Source organism: Hylobates moloch, unplaced genomic scaffold (assembly GCF_009828535.3).
Source record: "Hylobates moloch isolate HMO894 unplaced genomic scaffold, HMol_V3 SCAFFOLD_18, whole genome shotgun sequence".
Taxonomy (NCBI): domain Eukaryota; kingdom Metazoa; phylum Chordata; class Mammalia; order Primates; family Hylobatidae; genus Hylobates; species Hylobates moloch.
In genome coordinates this window covers 63,363,945-63,379,683 of record NW_026652293.1, presented here as the reverse complement: position 1 = coordinate 63,379,683, position 15,739 = coordinate 63,363,945, and the positions used below count along the sequence as shown (strand labels likewise).

At 52.2% G+C, this 15,739-nt stretch overlaps 1 protein-coding gene across 2 annotated transcripts; it reads left to right on the top strand.

The window, feature by feature from the left end:
- The first annotated feature begins 1,687 nt into the window (after positions 1-1,687).
- AGT (angiotensinogen) lies at positions 1,688-13,697 on the top strand. 2 transcript variants are annotated; one of them, XM_032137343.2, is made up of 5 exons: positions 1,688-1,779; positions 4,985-5,843; positions 9,637-9,904; positions 11,507-11,651; positions 12,515-13,697. In XM_032137343.2, exons 2-5 carry the CDS (start codon positions 4,988-4,990, stop codon positions 12,701-12,703), a joined length of 1,458 nt encoding a protein of 485 aa, XP_031993234.1. In that variant the 5' UTR covers positions 1,688-1,779; positions 4,985-4,987; the 3' UTR covers positions 12,704-13,697. The 2 variants fall into 2 exon arrangements, with proteins under 2 accessions (XP_031993234.1, XP_031993233.2); XM_032137342.2 differs by lacking the exon at positions 1,688-1,779 and adding an exon at positions 3,174-3,194.
- Positions 13,698-15,739: the final 2,042 nt, after the last annotated feature.

Below are 15,739 nucleotides of genomic sequence, written 5' to 3'. Positions count from 1 at the left end.
ACAGTGGAAACTCTCCCAAAGACCAGGAGCTTTGTTTTGTTCCCTGACATACGCTGAGCACCAGGAATAGTGAATGAATGAAACAAATTGTGAGGCTTTAAAGAACTGAAATATTTAAACGCTGGGCACAAGGTTGGTGCTTAATCAGTGCTAGATCCTTACCTCCCCCTTGTGTCCAGGTCTACTTGTTACTGCAGTTAAACCACTTGCTGATCCTCAAACAACTAGTTAGTGGCACAGCCAGGCCTAGGACCCCGGTCTCTACTGTTCCGACTAACCCATTCGCAGGCAGGAGCACTTTGAATGGTCTCTTAGTTTAAAAAAATTAAATTAAAATTGTCTATTTATTTAGAGACAGAGTCTTACTCTGTAGCCCAGGCTCGAGTGCAGTGGTGCAATCATAGCTCACTGTAACCTCCACCTCCTGGCCTCAAAAAGCGTTTTGAATTACAGGTGCGAGGCGCTGTACCTGGCCTGAATGTTCTCTTCAGACAAAGCCACCTCTAAGTCGCTGTGGGGCCCCAGACAAGTAATTTTTGAGGAGTCCCTATCTATAGGAACAAAGTAATTTTAAAAATGTATTTCAGAATTTACAGGCCCATGGGAGATACGATTTTTTTTAATGAAGATTTAGAGTAATGGGTAAAAAAGAGGTACTTGTGTATTTGTTTATTGTTCAGTCAGTGAATGTACAGCTTCTGCCTTATATCCAGGCACCATCTCTTGCTGCTCTTTGTTGTTAAATGATCCATTCCTGGGTAATTTCATGTCTGCCACCATGGATATGCCGTGGCTCCTTGAACCTGCTTGTGTTGAAGCAGGATCTTCCTTCCTGTCCCTTCAGTGCCCTAATACCGTGTATTTAAGGCTGGACACATCACCACTCCCAACCTGCCTCACCCACTGCGTCACTTGTGATCACTGGCTTCTGGCGACTCTGACCAAGGTCTCTATCATGCCCCGTTATAATGACTACAAAAGCAAGTCTTACCTATAGGAAAATAAGAATTATAACCCTTTTACTGGTCATGTGAAACTTGCCACTTGCAATTTGTACAGCGTAAACATAGAACAGCACATCTTTCAATGCCTGCACCCTGAAGGCATTTTGTTTGTGTCTTTTAATCTGGCTGCGCTATTGTTGGTGTTTAGCAGTCTCCCCAGCTACACTGGAAGCTTCCAGAAGGCACTTTTCACTTGCTTGTGTGTTTTTCCCAGTGTCTATTAGAGGCCTTTGCACAGGGTAGGCTCTTTGGAGCAGCTGAAGGTCACACATCCCATGAGCAGGCAGCAGGGTCAGAAGTGGCCCCCGTGTTGCCTAAGCAAGACTCTCCCCTGCCCTCTGCCCTCCACACCTCCGGCCTGCATGTCCCTGTGGCCTCTTGGGGGCACATCTCCCGGGGCTGGGTCAGAAGGCCTGGGTGGTTGGCCTCAGGTTGTCACACACCTAGGGAGATGCTCCCGTTTCTGGGAACCTTGGCCCCGACTCCTGCAAACTTCGGTAAATGTGTAACCCGACCCTGCACCGGCTCACTCTGTTCAGCAGTGAAACTCTGCATCGATCACTAAGACTTCCTGGAAGAGGTCCCAGCGTGAGTGTCACTTCTGGCGTCTGTCCTTCTGGCCAGCCTGTGGTCTGGCCAAGTGATGTAACCCCCCTCTCCAGCCTGTGCACAGGCAGCCTGGAAACAGCTCCATCCCCACCCCTCAGATATAAATAGGGCCTCGTGACCCGGCCAGGGGAAGACGCTGCCGCTGTTCTGGGTACTACAGCAGAAGGTAAGCCGGGGTCCCCCTCAGCTCCTCCTTGGCCTTGTCTCTCTCAGATGTAACTGAGCTGTGGGCCAGGAGGAAAAGGCCGGGAGGAGGCACGGTGATGACTGCACCTCTCCCCTCCCATAAGACCAGTCATCCGACGCGGGCTTTCCCTCACTCAGTGCCCACCCAGAGACTTACAGGAGGGGCTGCTCCTCCTTAGCAGTAGGACAAGATGGTCACGTCTTCCTGCTTCTGCTGAGAAGAGTTAGGGTCCTCAGGGACAGAGCAGACTGGCACAGGAGCAGAGTCATCATGGCCAAGAATCCACAGGGTCCTCTTGCCATCAGGAGAAATAGCAGGGCTTGTGCAGGAAGTGGGGCTGGAGGGAAGGGCTGGGCTCAGTCAGTCCCTAGCTGGGATCCCCAGAGTGGTCACCCTACCCCTCCCTCGAGACAGACTTCCTGCCTGTGTGCCATCAGGCTGGTCACCGTCTCCCTGAACCTCGATTTGCTCACCTATAAAATGGGACTAATAATGATGCCTGGGCTCCCTCTCTCAGGGGCTCTGGTATAGCTGAAGAGAACTAATATAACATGAAAGTGCTTTCTAAGCTTTGGGATAAGCTAAAAGGCAGATTCCAATTTTATTTGAGGGCAGCGTAGATTGGTGCTTAAGCTTGTGGATGACAGAGTCAGGGGGCCTGGTTCTGAGTCCTAGTTCTGTCTCTTGCCAGCTGTGTGACTTTGAATAAGTCACTGGACCTGTCTGTTCCTCTGCAAAACAGCATGAACCAATTCATTACCTACTTCTGCAGGAGGCAGCGGGTCCCAGGGACTATCCTAGGAATGCGGGCTGTATTAGTAAACACAACAGCGGGAACCCTGTTCCGGGGCTCACATTCACATCAGAGCGAAGAGACAAAGACGCTGGACAGAATAAGTGCATAACTACATGGTACAGAGGGTTATAAGGAGGGAAAAGGGGAGCCGGATGAGAGAGCTGGGAGTGCCCGGTGTGGTGGGGAAATTTGCAGGGTGAAATACCGCATCAAGGAAACCTCAGGGAAGGTGAGGACTATGGTGAGGTCAGAGGGGTTGATATAAGAATGGTGCCCTGCAAATGACAGGCACCACAGGAGCGTGAGCCATCATCTTCACCGTTAGCATTCAGCCCGGGAGAAGTAGCGAGACATAGAAGGGGCAGGTGCTGGTGAAGAGGCAGGGGCAGGAGGGGAGAAGGCGGAGGGGTGCTCAGGGCGAGGGTGTCAGGCCCGCCACTCCAGAGCACCATTACTCCCAGGACGCGGCTGGGTGCAGACCTGGAACCAGCCTAGGGAGCAGCCGCAGATCACAACTGAGAACAAACGACAGTCTCTGCCTCGAAAATGGCCCATGGAATTGCGTCTCTGGAGACAGTGCCTGCGCAGGAGCAGCACAGTGAGTGGGCTGCGTCAACCAGCGCCATCCAAACCCCGAACAGGTGGCGCTTGTCAGGCAGGACTTCCCAGCAGTTGGTTCCCACAGGTTTCCCCTGATGACCTGATTGGATGGGACTGTCTACATTAGGTGTGAAGTGGTGGCTTAGCCTTCTCTGCACAGAAAGGCCTGCAAGCAGCAGGGAGAGTTTTCTGTTCTGTTTTTCCATGTCATGTGGCTCTTCCTGAGAACAGCGGATGGAGTCAAATGCATGGGGAGTGGGGTGAGATGGTAGCTGAGGTCAGAAGTCAGTCTCATTGGCATTTGAATGACTGAAGCAGAACAAAACATACCAGGTACTTCAGCAGCTGCACCGTGTTGAGGGCAGGTGCTGGTTACCGGTCTGGGTGAGGGAAGCCAGCTGCCAATGTAAGAAGAATGACGGGGTGTGCTTAGGTGAAGCAGAAAAATCTAGGCATCAAGGTGGCCTTGAGTCAGTGATGACATGCTACAGCTCCAAGGAAGCCTGGCCTAGCCCTGGGGGGACAGAAAAGGCTAAGAGGTGATGATATTGCAGTACACCTCCCTCCACAAGAAATGAGTGAGATGTGGTGCAAAATGTTAGAATTGAATGAATCAATAGAATAAATGTTCATCCCTTCAATCAAGAAGAGTCAGATGAAACGAATTAGCAGGGCCAGCCCAAGAACCTTCTCTTCTGGGGTCTCAGGGTAGCTTTCATTTGTAGCAGCTGAGGCTGAAGCCCAGCTGCAAGGCCTTTGAGAGAACGTGGTGCCGGACTCGCGTCTAGGGCAGGGGTTCTAAACCCTGCTTACATATCGGAGTCACCTGAGAATTTTTTTTTTTTTATACCTGGTCCCAGCACAGACTAAGGAATCCAACTATCATTGGGCAAGCCATGTTAGGTATGTGTGCCTTTGGGGCTCTGCAGGGGATAGCGCTATGCAGGGATGGTTGAGAGCTGGTTTTGGGGTTGGGACACGTGGGAAATACTTGGGCTTTGGGCTGAGCCCATGGTGCTCAATCCTGGCTGCATGTTGGGACCACAGGGAGACGAAGAAACCATCCCCAGCCCTCACCCTAGGGCCCTCGAATCAGCATCTCGGGGTCTAGGAGGCCTCCACAAAGACCTACTGATTGGCACACACTTGTTTCTCTAGGAGGGAACTTACAGCTGCAGGCAGGAGCATGTCTTAATCTGCTTGGGCTGCCATAAGTACCACAGACTGGGAGGGTTTAACAACAGAAATGTGTTATCTCACAGTTCTGGAAGCTAGAAGCCCAGGAGCAAGCCATCAGCAGAGTTGGTTTCCTCTGGGGCCTCTATCCTTGGCTTGTAGATGGCCATCTTCTCTCTGTGTCCTCACATGGTCTTCCCTCTGTGTGTGTCCGTGTCCTTAGCTCCCCTTCTCATAAGGACACAGGTCATATTAGATCAGGGCTCACCCTCATGGCCTCATTTTAACTTAATCATCTCTTTAAAGATCCTGTCTCCAAATAATGGTCACATTCTGAGGTCCTGGGGTTGAGGACTTCAACACAGGCATTATGGCCGTTGGGGGAGGTAGGACACAATTCAGCTTATATTGGTGCATTTTGCACTTGGATCATGTAGATATTTTCCATGGAGCTTTGAATCCATTTCTTCTCTTCGTTTTTTTGTAGACATGAATGGACTTATTCTGGGCTAAATGGTGACAGGCAATATTGAGACAATGAAAAATCTGGTTAGATGGCACTTAACGGTCAGTTAATAATCACCTTTCACCCTTTGCAAAATGATATTTCAGGGTATGCGGAAGCGAGCACCCCAGTCTGAGATGGCTCCTGCCGGCGTGAGCCTGAGGGCCACCATCCTCTGCCTCCTGGCCTGGGCTGGCCTGGCTGCAGGTGACCGGGTGTACATACACCCCTTCCACCTCGTCATCCACAACGAGAAAACCTGTGAGCAGCTGGCAAAGGCCAATGCCGAGCAGCCCAAAGAGCCCACCTTCACACCTGCTCCAATTCAGGCCAAGACATCCCCTGTGGATGAAAAGGCCCTACAGGATCAGCTGGTGCTAGTTGCTGCAAAACTCGACACTGAAGACAAGTTGAGGGCCGCGATGGTCGGGATGCTGGCCAACTTCTTGGGCTTCCGTATATATGGCATGCACAGTGAGCTATGGGGAGTGGTCCATGGGGCCACCATCCTCTCCCCAACGGCTGTCTTTGGCACCCTGGCATCTCTCTACCTGGGAGCCTTGGACCACACAGCCGACAGGCTACAGGCGATCCTGGGTGTTCCTTGGAAGGACAAGAACTGCACCTCCCGGCTGGATGCACACAAGGTCCTCTCTGCCCTGCAGGCTGTACAGGGCCTGCTGGTGGCCCAGGGCAGGGCTGATAGCCAGGCCCAGCTGCTGCTGTCCACGGTGGTGGGCCTGTTCACAGCCCCAGGCCTGCACTTGAAGCAGCCGTTTGTGCAGGGCCTGGCTCTCTATGCCCCTGTGGTCCTCCCACGCTCTCTGGACTTCACAGAACTGGATGTCGCTGCTGAGAAGATTGACAGGTTCATGCAGGCTGTGACAGGATGGAAGACTGGCTGCTCCCTGACAGGAGCCAGTGTGGACAGCACCCTGGTTTTCAACACCTACGTCCACTTCCAAGGTAAGGCAAACCCCTCTGCCGGCTCCGGACCTAGGACTTAGTTTCCAATGCGTAGCTGAGCTCAGCAGGTCAGGCCTTGGAGATGGGCCAGGGGCAGCCCTGCAGACATACCTGGTGACCGCTCTTGAGAAGTGGGGAAGTGGCTGCTCCGCTGGGTCCCTGGATGGGCCGTCCACCTCCCGGACCTGCTGCCCTACTATGTGCACGACTATACAACATCCTTTTTCTTACATCATTTAATCCCCTTATGGTGTGGTGAAGAGGTATTTGTGCCTTTGTTTACCGGTGAAGAAATAGATACTCGGAGAAACAAAGTGCCTTGCTCAAGATGGCACAGCCACCAGTGGGGGTCCTGGGATTGAAACCCACATCTCCTGGCCCCACAGCCCAGCTCTACACTCAGAAGGGACAGGTTCATGTCTCTTGAGAAGGTCAGGAACTGGGGTCCCTGGCCCATGCAGAAATAAGCAATTGGCTTGCTTAAATCCCTTTCGTGTTAGGAGGGGCATTACTGAAAACCCCCTACTACAAAGATTGTTGATTTTTTGTTCTTCTTCTTTTTTTTTTCTTTATTGAGACAGGGTCTTGTTCTGTCACCCAGGCTGCAGTGCAGTGGTTCAATCATTGCTCACTGTAGCCTTGAACTCCTGGCCTCAAGCGATCCTCCTACCTCTGCCTTCCAAAGTGTTGGGATTAAAGGTGTGAGCCACTGCACCCAGCCAAAAATTGCTTAAAGCATTCATCTAACAAATACGTGTTGAGGATTTGTTGCTTGTAAGACTTTAAGCCTGGCATCTCAGAGGAGGCCAGAGGAGGGCTATATAGGCCCTGCCTCCAGGCTTTTAAAGGTCAATGGGTGAATGCCTAGGATATGGAGCTGCAGGGAAACGTGCTCTACAAGGTGCTCAGGGAAGGCTCGGAGCCCTCAGAGGACAGAGGTCACTGGGGAGTGGAGAGCAGGCCTTGCCTGGCAGTGAGGGAAATAGGGCTGGTGAAGCTAGGAGCAAGCATGATGAGCCCAGCCTGCAGAGTTTGGGGCAAGGAATGAGGATGGGGTGGTTGGCTGGGCATGAGTGTTGAACCAGAAAATGGGCCTGGGGAGGGCAGAGCTGGAGACACTTTGAATGCCATGCTTGGTAGGTGTGGGAATGGGGACGCGTTCCATTCAGAGGTCATCCCGGAAGCCTACCGTGTGTGGACTGGAGGCAGGGAGGATTGTTTGAAGGTTACGCAACAGTCCAGGCACACAGTCACGGGAGCAGCTCGGCGAATCCATGGGTGGGGTGGGGCTGAGGGGTGTGTCTAAGAGACACTGAGGAGGCTCTGTCAAGATGTTAACCTCGTGAGGGACAGAGAGCCAGGCGGGCGGTGACAGACAGGACTGCGGAGAAAGAGGGTCAGTGGCGCACAGTGACTTTTCTTACCACGACAACCTCCTTGAGGACTTTCCCTTCGGGTTCAGGGGGAGGCGATAGATGGGGGGATTGCTCAGCCCTGGCACTGACTGGTCACTGGGGCAGAGGCCAGCCCGAGGGTTGCCCGGTTGAGGGTGGCAGCACACTGTGCAGGGCAGAGCGGGGACACGTGGACTTAGCCTGCTGTTCCTAGGAGGAGTGCTGGGAAGAGCGCTCACTGAGAAGGAGGATCCTGCAGAAGGCAAAGGCAAGAAAGCCAGTGGCATCTGAAATGGGTGTCCCTTCGAAAGACAGCACATCCCCCTGACCCGGACTGCACAGCCAGGCCAGGAGGAAGAGGAGGAAGAATAAAAAAGCCAATCACATTGGGCCTCAAAGGAAGCCCGGGATCCTCGCCGGCCTCCACCGCATGCTGCCCTGCCCCTGCCCCACTTCCTAACCGTTGCTGGCCTCAGTTTCCATCAAAGGAGGCAGCCTCTTCCTGCCCACATGGTCTGTCCAGTGAGGAGATCGGAGGCTGTCTCGGGACCTCTAGGTTCCCCTTTAGCAATGACGTTCTATTTACGTGACCTCAGCAGGCAGCTAGATGTGTCCCACTAGAGAGGACCTGAGGATCTGGGGCCCGATGGGCTCCAGGGCACCCTTTGCCCAGCCCTTGCTGTGCTCCTGAGCACGGGGCGCTGACCCCGGCGGTTTCCATGACACCAGGTCCTGACTTGACCTCGACAGATTGACCTAGCCTCCGGATGAGAATGGTGAGCTGTGTGTGTCAGACGAGCAGAGGGAAGACGGCAGCCACTCTCATGAGGAACAAATCCCAGCGTCTTTTGGGAGGCAGCTTCCCTTTTTTGGTTTAGTTTGTTGGGAGAAAAGAATTGTCCTTTTCCCCCCTCTAATCTAAAAGCCTTGCCAGCCCGGGTGGGCAGCACCGAGGTCCCTGCAGGGAACATGCAAGGGGAACCCTGCAGCTTCCCGCTCACATGCCCTTCCGAGACTGAGTGCTCCAAGGACTGAGGATGAGGAATATGCCAGGTCTGCCACTGCCTTCTCACGAGACCCGGACCCAGGGGAGGCCCAGCCATGCTCAGCTCCCACCTGCCAGTTCTGTCCTCCCAGCTGCCCTACTTTCATGCAGGGACCTCCGATTCAGTACAAAGGGAGACCTCACTGTTTCTGAACCATCTCTACTCAGACTCCCAAGTGCCACGTGCCCAGGGGACTGCTCTGTGACAAACTCATACACAACTTCACCCTATTCTCCTAAAAACAACCACAGAATAGGCCTTTCTAGATGAGTGGGAGGATAGCCGAGGGCAGGGACGTGCTAGTGTAAGGTCGAGGCAGAGGGTGGGCTGCTGTCAGGGCGAGACCCCAGTAACTGCCTCACACACAAGTTCGTGTCCTTCTCCCACAACGGGCTCTCCCGAGTTCTCTGTCATCTCCACGGCCCTGTGAGCAGGAGGGGAAACAGAGGGCTCACCCCTGCCCCCAAGGGCCAGTGTGCAAATCCACTCATCACAACGAGGTTGTGTGAGTCTCCCCAGTAGCAAGGGCTGCTGAGGAATGGAGCCCTCGTTCCCGGGGCATGCATGGCCAGCTCTGTATTCTATGACTGTGATGGGGGAGGGTGGGGGCCACAGGACAGCTGGCAGGTCCTGCCATGGCTGGGGCTAGACACGGATTAAGAAGTGAGCACGAGCAGGGGTCTCTAGGAGCAGTGGGATAGTGCGGTGGTGGCCGCATGTCATTCTACGTGCGTCCAAACCCACAGAGTGTAAAACACCAGGAGGGAGACCCAAAGAAAACTATCAACGTTGAGGGCTGAGGACGTGTCAATGTAGGTTCATCAGTTGCAACAAATGGGCCACTCTGGTGTGACATGTTGATCACGGGAGAGGCTGTGTAGTGGGGGACAAGAGTTATATGGGAACTTTCTGTACTTTCTGCTCGATTTTGCTGTGAACCTAAAGTCACTCTAAAAAATAACATCTCTTAAATTTTTTAAAAAGTGAGTATGTCAAACCACAGCCTTTGGGTCAGGACAGTTCTAGGTTTGAGTTGACCTGGCAGGTACCAGTGGCGTATGTCCCTTAAGGTGACAGATGCAAAACCCCCGGTTTGGTGCCTGGCATGTTGTGTGTCTTGCAGATGGCGGTTAGGGCTGCCTCAGTGAACTCAAATGGCTGCATTTTACAGGAGGAAGATTTGAGCCACACTTGCGGTCCTGTGGCCAGGAGAATGCAAAGTGGCCTGGGGCGGGCCAAGGAAGGAGGCTGAGGCAGGGACAGGGGCAGGATCTGGGCCTTTGGTGTCTGCCAGCCCTTGTTCCTGCCCCTGTCCCGGGTGACTTCCCTGCCTGTCTCCTGTCTGGATTTCAGGGAAGATGAAGGGCTTCTCGCTGCTGGCCGAGCCCCAGGAGTTCTGGGTGGACAACAGCACCTCAGTGTCTGTTCCCATGCTCTCTGGCACGGGCACCTTCCAGCACTGGAGTGACACCCAGGACAACTTCTCGGTGACTCAAGTGCCCTTCACTGAGAGCGCCTGCCTGCTGCTGATCCAGCCTCACTACGCCTCTGACCTGGACAAGGTGGAGGGTCTCACTTTCCAGCAAAACTCCCTCAACTGGATGAAGAAACTGTCTCCCCGGTAGGAGCCTCCCGATCTCCCCTGGAATGTGGGAGCCACACTGTCCTGCCCAGGTTGGGGGCGGGGTGGGGAGTATCACACCTGAGCTGAGCCTTAGGTGCAGAGCAGGGCAGGGCCGCGGTGGCACGGGGCTGGGCAGGCGGCCTGTGTGTCTGTCTACCAGTTCTCCAGCCAGCCAGCACCCAGCTCTCCAGTTAGTGTCTGTCTTTCAGGTGCAGGCAAGGTAAAGGAGGAGCGGAAGAATGCTTTTTCTACACTTACACTTGCCTGGTAGTTTTGGAGGGGGAGAAAACATTGCAATCCGCCCTCTGAGAGAGGACCATTTTGGTCCCACACCTGACACACAGCACATCTGTGGCATCCAAGAGCTTCTTGGAACTGACTTGCCAAGAGGGTTCGGACTCCGTGTGAGCGGGGGTGGGGCCTTCTCAGGGCTCGTCCCTTGACCCCAGAACACCCTTGCTGGTGGCTGGCGGCTGGCGGCTGGGCGGGGATAGGTGTTATTAGCTCCTCTTTCCTGCTGCAATTCCTTTCCATAGAGCCCTGGACTCAAACTACACATCACCCCAGATCATCGAGGCCTGGAAATCTGCTCCCAGAGGCAGGCATTGAGTGACACGATGGCTTGACATCAACTCTGGGTGTTTTTTATGTTTTAAAAAGTGTGATGGTAAAATACACAGAACAAAATTTGCCATCATAACCATTTTCGAGTGCACAGTTCAGTGGCACTAGGCACATTCCCACTGTTGTGCAGCCATCACCCCCGTCCATCTCCGCTTATCTTCTCATCTTCCCAAACCGAAGCTCCATCCCGCTGAAACACTAACTCTCCATTTCCCCTTCCCCTCGGCCCCTGGCAACCACCACGATGCCCTTGAGGTTCACCCGTGTTGTAGCACGTGTCAGAATGTCCTTCCTTTTGAAGGCGGAATAATATTCCATTGCATGTGGTTACCACCTTTTATGTATCCACTCATCCATCGATGGACACGTGGGTTGCTTCCACCTTTGAGCTGCTGTGAATAGTGCAGTGTACCCTGTAAACATGGGTGTACTGTCAGCTCTTATAAGTGCTTGATACGTCACTGGAAATGTCCATGGGCTCTGAAGGATGCCGAAAGATGGAAGAGGCTCTATACGAAGATCAATCGAGTTGACATAGCAACGTGTCCAGCACGAGGTTGACACTGCACCCTCCCGCCTCTCTCCTTTTCATGGGTGTCATGTCATCAAGAACACTGCTGTGGCAGTAGTAAGACACAGTGCATTATTTTAGAGAATAGCATTTAAAAATTACCCAAGTAACACACCTTCAATGCAGCCAACCTAAAAACAGAATGCACCAAAGGACAACCATTCCTAGGTCCTCATCGGTAAATGTTCTATGTCCCTCTCATAGTATTTCAAATGACATGAAGGATTTTTATTGTAGGTTTTGCTGAAATTTTCCCCAAGGGGGAGGATGACTTAGTTGGGTGAGGGGGGGAGCAAACATCCCTGTCGTCAGGGTTGGGTGCAAGGAGCATATGCCCGCCTGGCCTCTGGGAGAGCCCTCGCTGTGTGGCCTGGAGCCTTCCTAACTGTGCATCATCTCTCCAGGGCCATCCACCTGACCATGCCCCGACTGGTGCTGCAAGGATCTTATGACCTGCAGGACCTGCTCGCCCAGGCTGAGCTGCCCGCCATTCTGCACACCGAGCTGAACCTGCGAAAATTGAGCAATGACAACCTCCGGGTGGGGGAGGTATGTGCGGGCCTGTGTCTTTGCCTGACCTGGGTTCTGAGTGTTCACAGGGTGGGAGGCATGGATGGAAGGGACACAGAGGAGGCTATGGGTGGGGCCAGCAGGGCAAGAGGGAGAGGAGAGTAGGGCCAAAGGTGGGAGAGAAGTGGCCAGAGCATTCTGGGGCTTTCCAGGTGCAGAGCAGCAAATCCCTCCCCATCCCTGCTCTGCCTCCTCCTGCTAGGTGTGTGTTGCACGGTCCTGCTCGGCCTTGCCTGGCCTCAGGGTCCTCCAGGGATCCTACAGTGGAGTTGAAACCGGGACGAACAGAGCAAGCACCCCTGGACCTGGTGCCCTGGGCCCAGCCCCTTCTTCAGGGAAATGCTGAGCAGCAGACAGAGTGTCCCCCTGCCATGTGGCACCATGCACATCTGCAGCTACCAAGGATGTGCCTTGATGTTCTGGGCCCTGTGCTCAGTGCTGGGGAGAAAGTGGGAGTTCTTACAGGGGCCAGCGGGATGAGCCCTCTGTGCTGAGTTAGCTAAGTCCTGGCACTGGTGGGCCATGGCCAAGGGAGCCAGGAATTCTGCCTGGGACATCAGGGCAGAATGTGAAGATGGGAGGATGTAAGAGGTGTGTTGGGGAGGAGCCGGCATCTGAGTTTGGCCATTGTGGCCCATTAAGGGTCACCTACACACAGACACACCCTTGCCTACACTGAGGGGCAGGCATATACTGTGCATCCTCCTGGCAGGCTGGAAAATGTCCCCCTCCAGGACAGTGCACAGCACAGAGGTCCTGAGCCCACCCCGGCCCTCTAGCCCTCAGCACCCTGGGTCCCCCAGTGCGCCCTCAGAATGATCCTGATGTCTGCTGCTTTGCAGGTGCTGAACAGCATTTTTTTTGAACTTGAAGCGGATGAGAGAGAGCCCACAGAGTCTACCCAACAGCTTAACAGGCCTGAGGTCTTGGAGGTGACCCTGAACCGCCCATTCCTGTTTGCTGTGTATGATCAAAGCGCCACTGCCCTGCACTTCCTGGGCCGCGTGGCCAACCCGTTGAGCACAGCGTGAGGCCAGGGCCCCAGAACACAGCGTCTGGCAAGGCCTCTGCCCCTGGCCTTTGAGGCAAAGGCCAGCAGCAGATATCAACCCTGGACAAATCAGCGATGTGTCACCTCCAGTCTCCCACCTTTTCTTCTAATGAGTCGACTTTGAGCTGGAAAGCAGCCATTTCTCCTTGGTCTAAGTGGTGCTGCATGGAGTGAGCAGTAGAAGCCTGCAGCGGCGCAAATGCACCTCCCAGTTTGCTGGTTTATTTTAGAGAATGGGGGTGGGGAGGCAAGAACCAGTGTTTAGTGCAGGACTACTGTTCCAAAAAGAATTCCAACCGACCAGCTTGTTTGTGAAACAAAAAAGTGCTCCCTTTTCAAGTTGAGAACAAAAATTGGGTTTTAAAATTAAAGTATACATTTTTGCATTGCCTTTGGTTTGTATTTAGTGTCTTGAATGTAAGAACATGACCTCCGTGTAGTGTCTACAACACCTTAGTTTTTTCCACAGATGCTTGTGATTTTTGAACAACACGTGAAAGATGCAAGCATCAGAATTTCTGTTTGAATGTGGAACCACAGCTGGTTATTTCTCCCTTGTGTTAGTAATAAACGTCTTGCCACAATAAGCCTCCCAAAATTTTATCTTTCATTTAGCAGCCAAACAGATGTACACAATTTAGCAGATAGACTGTGCAGACGAAAGTGCTTTCCTGGACTTTGGATGGAATTTCCATGGGAGGTCTGAGCCAGTACTTAGCAGTCCTTTGAAGTTTTAGGTGATGCTTTTCTCTGGACACTTCCATTGGTAAGCAGTGGTGGCCATCTGTGTGATGGACAGGGGGCGGGAAGAGGGTGACAGGGAAGGCCCCATACCCTATGTGGCACCTGGGAAAGGAACCAGGCAGATGGGACTTCTTCTGTCCTGGTGACACAGGGCCAGACTGCTGCTGGTATTGTGCCCCGGGAGTGGAAGGTAGAGAAATAAATCTTCACAAATAAATATTTGCAATTTTTCCCCATCTGTTGCGTGCCTCTGCCTGCTCCTCCTCGATGGGATTAGGCCCACAGTTCAGAATCTTGGGGACAGCCAAGGAGGCAGTAGGCACCCAGCAGGCCCATGGCCGTCGGCTGATAGCAATGGTGATGCTGTCCTACCTATGTGTGTAAGGCATTCGATCTTCCTCCCTTCCATACATATTGAAATAAATAAGCCGTGCAATGTGTTAGCTATTGATCAGAACTAAAGTGAAGTCAGCCACGGGGATTACAAATCTTGGCTTCTCCCCCTCATGTTCCCGAAAGTCTTCCCCTGGTTTTGAACATGTCTCTCTAGCTCGATGTCAAGGTGAGAGATTCTGTCGGCGACAGCAGTGCCCTTAGTTGCTTTGTCGTAACTCCCGGTCACCAGTTTTATTCAGTTATCTTCCAGTCCCACTCTCAGTGCTTCCTGGCTTGTTCTGCTTTCAAAGCGGGTAGAGCTGGCACACATGGACTCTCCGAAACGGCTGCAGGATGCCAAGTTTCTCGGGAGAACTGGAAGCACAGAGACCAGAAGTGCCTTAAGGTCTCGCTATTCAAAGTGTGGCGCTTGGACATGGAGTGGCAGCAGCTGCCCTGGGAGCTTGTTAGAATGTGGCTTCTCACGCCCCTCCTGGACCTACAGAGTCAGAATCTGCAGTTTTACAGGAGGTCCAGGCTTGGAAGTTGCTCGTAGTGACCTGAGACAGCGCAGCCATGTGCTGGAGAAACAGAGCATTTAAGTTTGTGACTTTATTTTAAAAGGCAGCTGGCAGTCGACAAACCAATTTCTTCTACTTAGAGGCGGCTTTGGCTTCTGGAAGTCTCTAGGAGTATAAAGTTGCCAACCAGCGCTGTTCTCCCGCTGTTTTCTGTGCACTTATAAATGGGAAGTTGGGTCAGGATAGATCTCTCAGCTATTATAAGGATACAAAATATGAACATTTTGCAAGTTACTTAACACACACACACACACAAAAAATTAATTCCACAGGTCAGTTTCTCTGAAACACTTTTTCACTAAATTCTAAGTCTTCCTGGAGTTGCAAGTGCCTATCTCCTAGACAAAGCAATTACTCGCCAACTACAATCACTGTCAATCCGAGATTTCAGCTGGGCATGAGACCACGATCAGGGGATGCTTTGAACAGCCTCTGAGGAAACTAGTGCGTTTGAAAAATGGAAAGATTTTTATTACTCACTTGGCAGTAAAACCTGATGGGGACAGACGTCAGGCTGTTTAAGATCCTCAGAAGAAAAAGTTGATAGTGTGAATATTCCTAAATTTGCCACACGAAGATGTACGTGTGATTATAAGGTGCTGTTCCAGAAGCCCCTGGGGGTGTTATGGGATATACACTATATGGGCCACTTTACCTTCCTAAAATCTGAAAAATTTCAGCTACTGAAACATGGACTGAAGGTTTTGAATAGCGGATGGTGAATGTGAATACCATCCTGTGTAATTTTTTTTTTTCTAGCAGATTTTCGTTTTTTAGAGCAGTTTTAAGCCCACACCAAAACTGAGAGGAAGATACAGCAATTTCTTATATACCCCCTACTCCCTTCCAGTCTCCCCCATTATTGACATCCCCCGCCCAGAGTGGTCCATTTCTTACAACCCACGAACCTACACTGACACATCATTATTACTCAACGTCCATCGTTTACATTAGGGTTGCCTCTTGGTGTTGTACATTCTATGGGTTTAGACAATTTTCAGGAGTTTCACTGACCTGAAAATCCTCTGTGTCCCTCCTATTCACGCCTCCTTCCCTCCTAACCACTGGCAACCACCGACTCTATTCCCATCTTCTCCATAGTTTGCCTTTCCCACCCAGGATGTCATAGAGTGGAATCATTCAGTATGTGGCCTTTACAGATTAGCTTCTTTGACTTAGTAATATGCATTTAAGGTTCCTCCATGCCTTTTCATGATATTGCTCATTTCTTTTTTATTGCTAAATACTATGCCACTGTCTGGATGTTTCACAGTTTATTTATTCACCTACTGAAGGACATCTTGGTTGATTCCAAG

Excerpts from the sequence above, each read along its gene's own strand:
- AGT (XM_032137343.2), top strand. The coding sequence starts at position 4,988 with ATGCGGAAGCGAGCACCCCAGTCTGAGATGGCTCCTGCCGGCGTGAGC. Across the intron at positions 5,844-9,636 it reads CACCTACGTCCACTTCCAAG|GGAAGATGAAGGGCTTCTCG; the intron begins GTAAGGCAAACC and ends TCTGGATTTCAG. Across the intron at positions 9,905-11,506 it reads ATGAAGAAACTGTCTCCCCG|GGCCATCCACCTGACCATGC; the intron begins GTAGGAGCCTCC and ends TCATCTCTCCAG.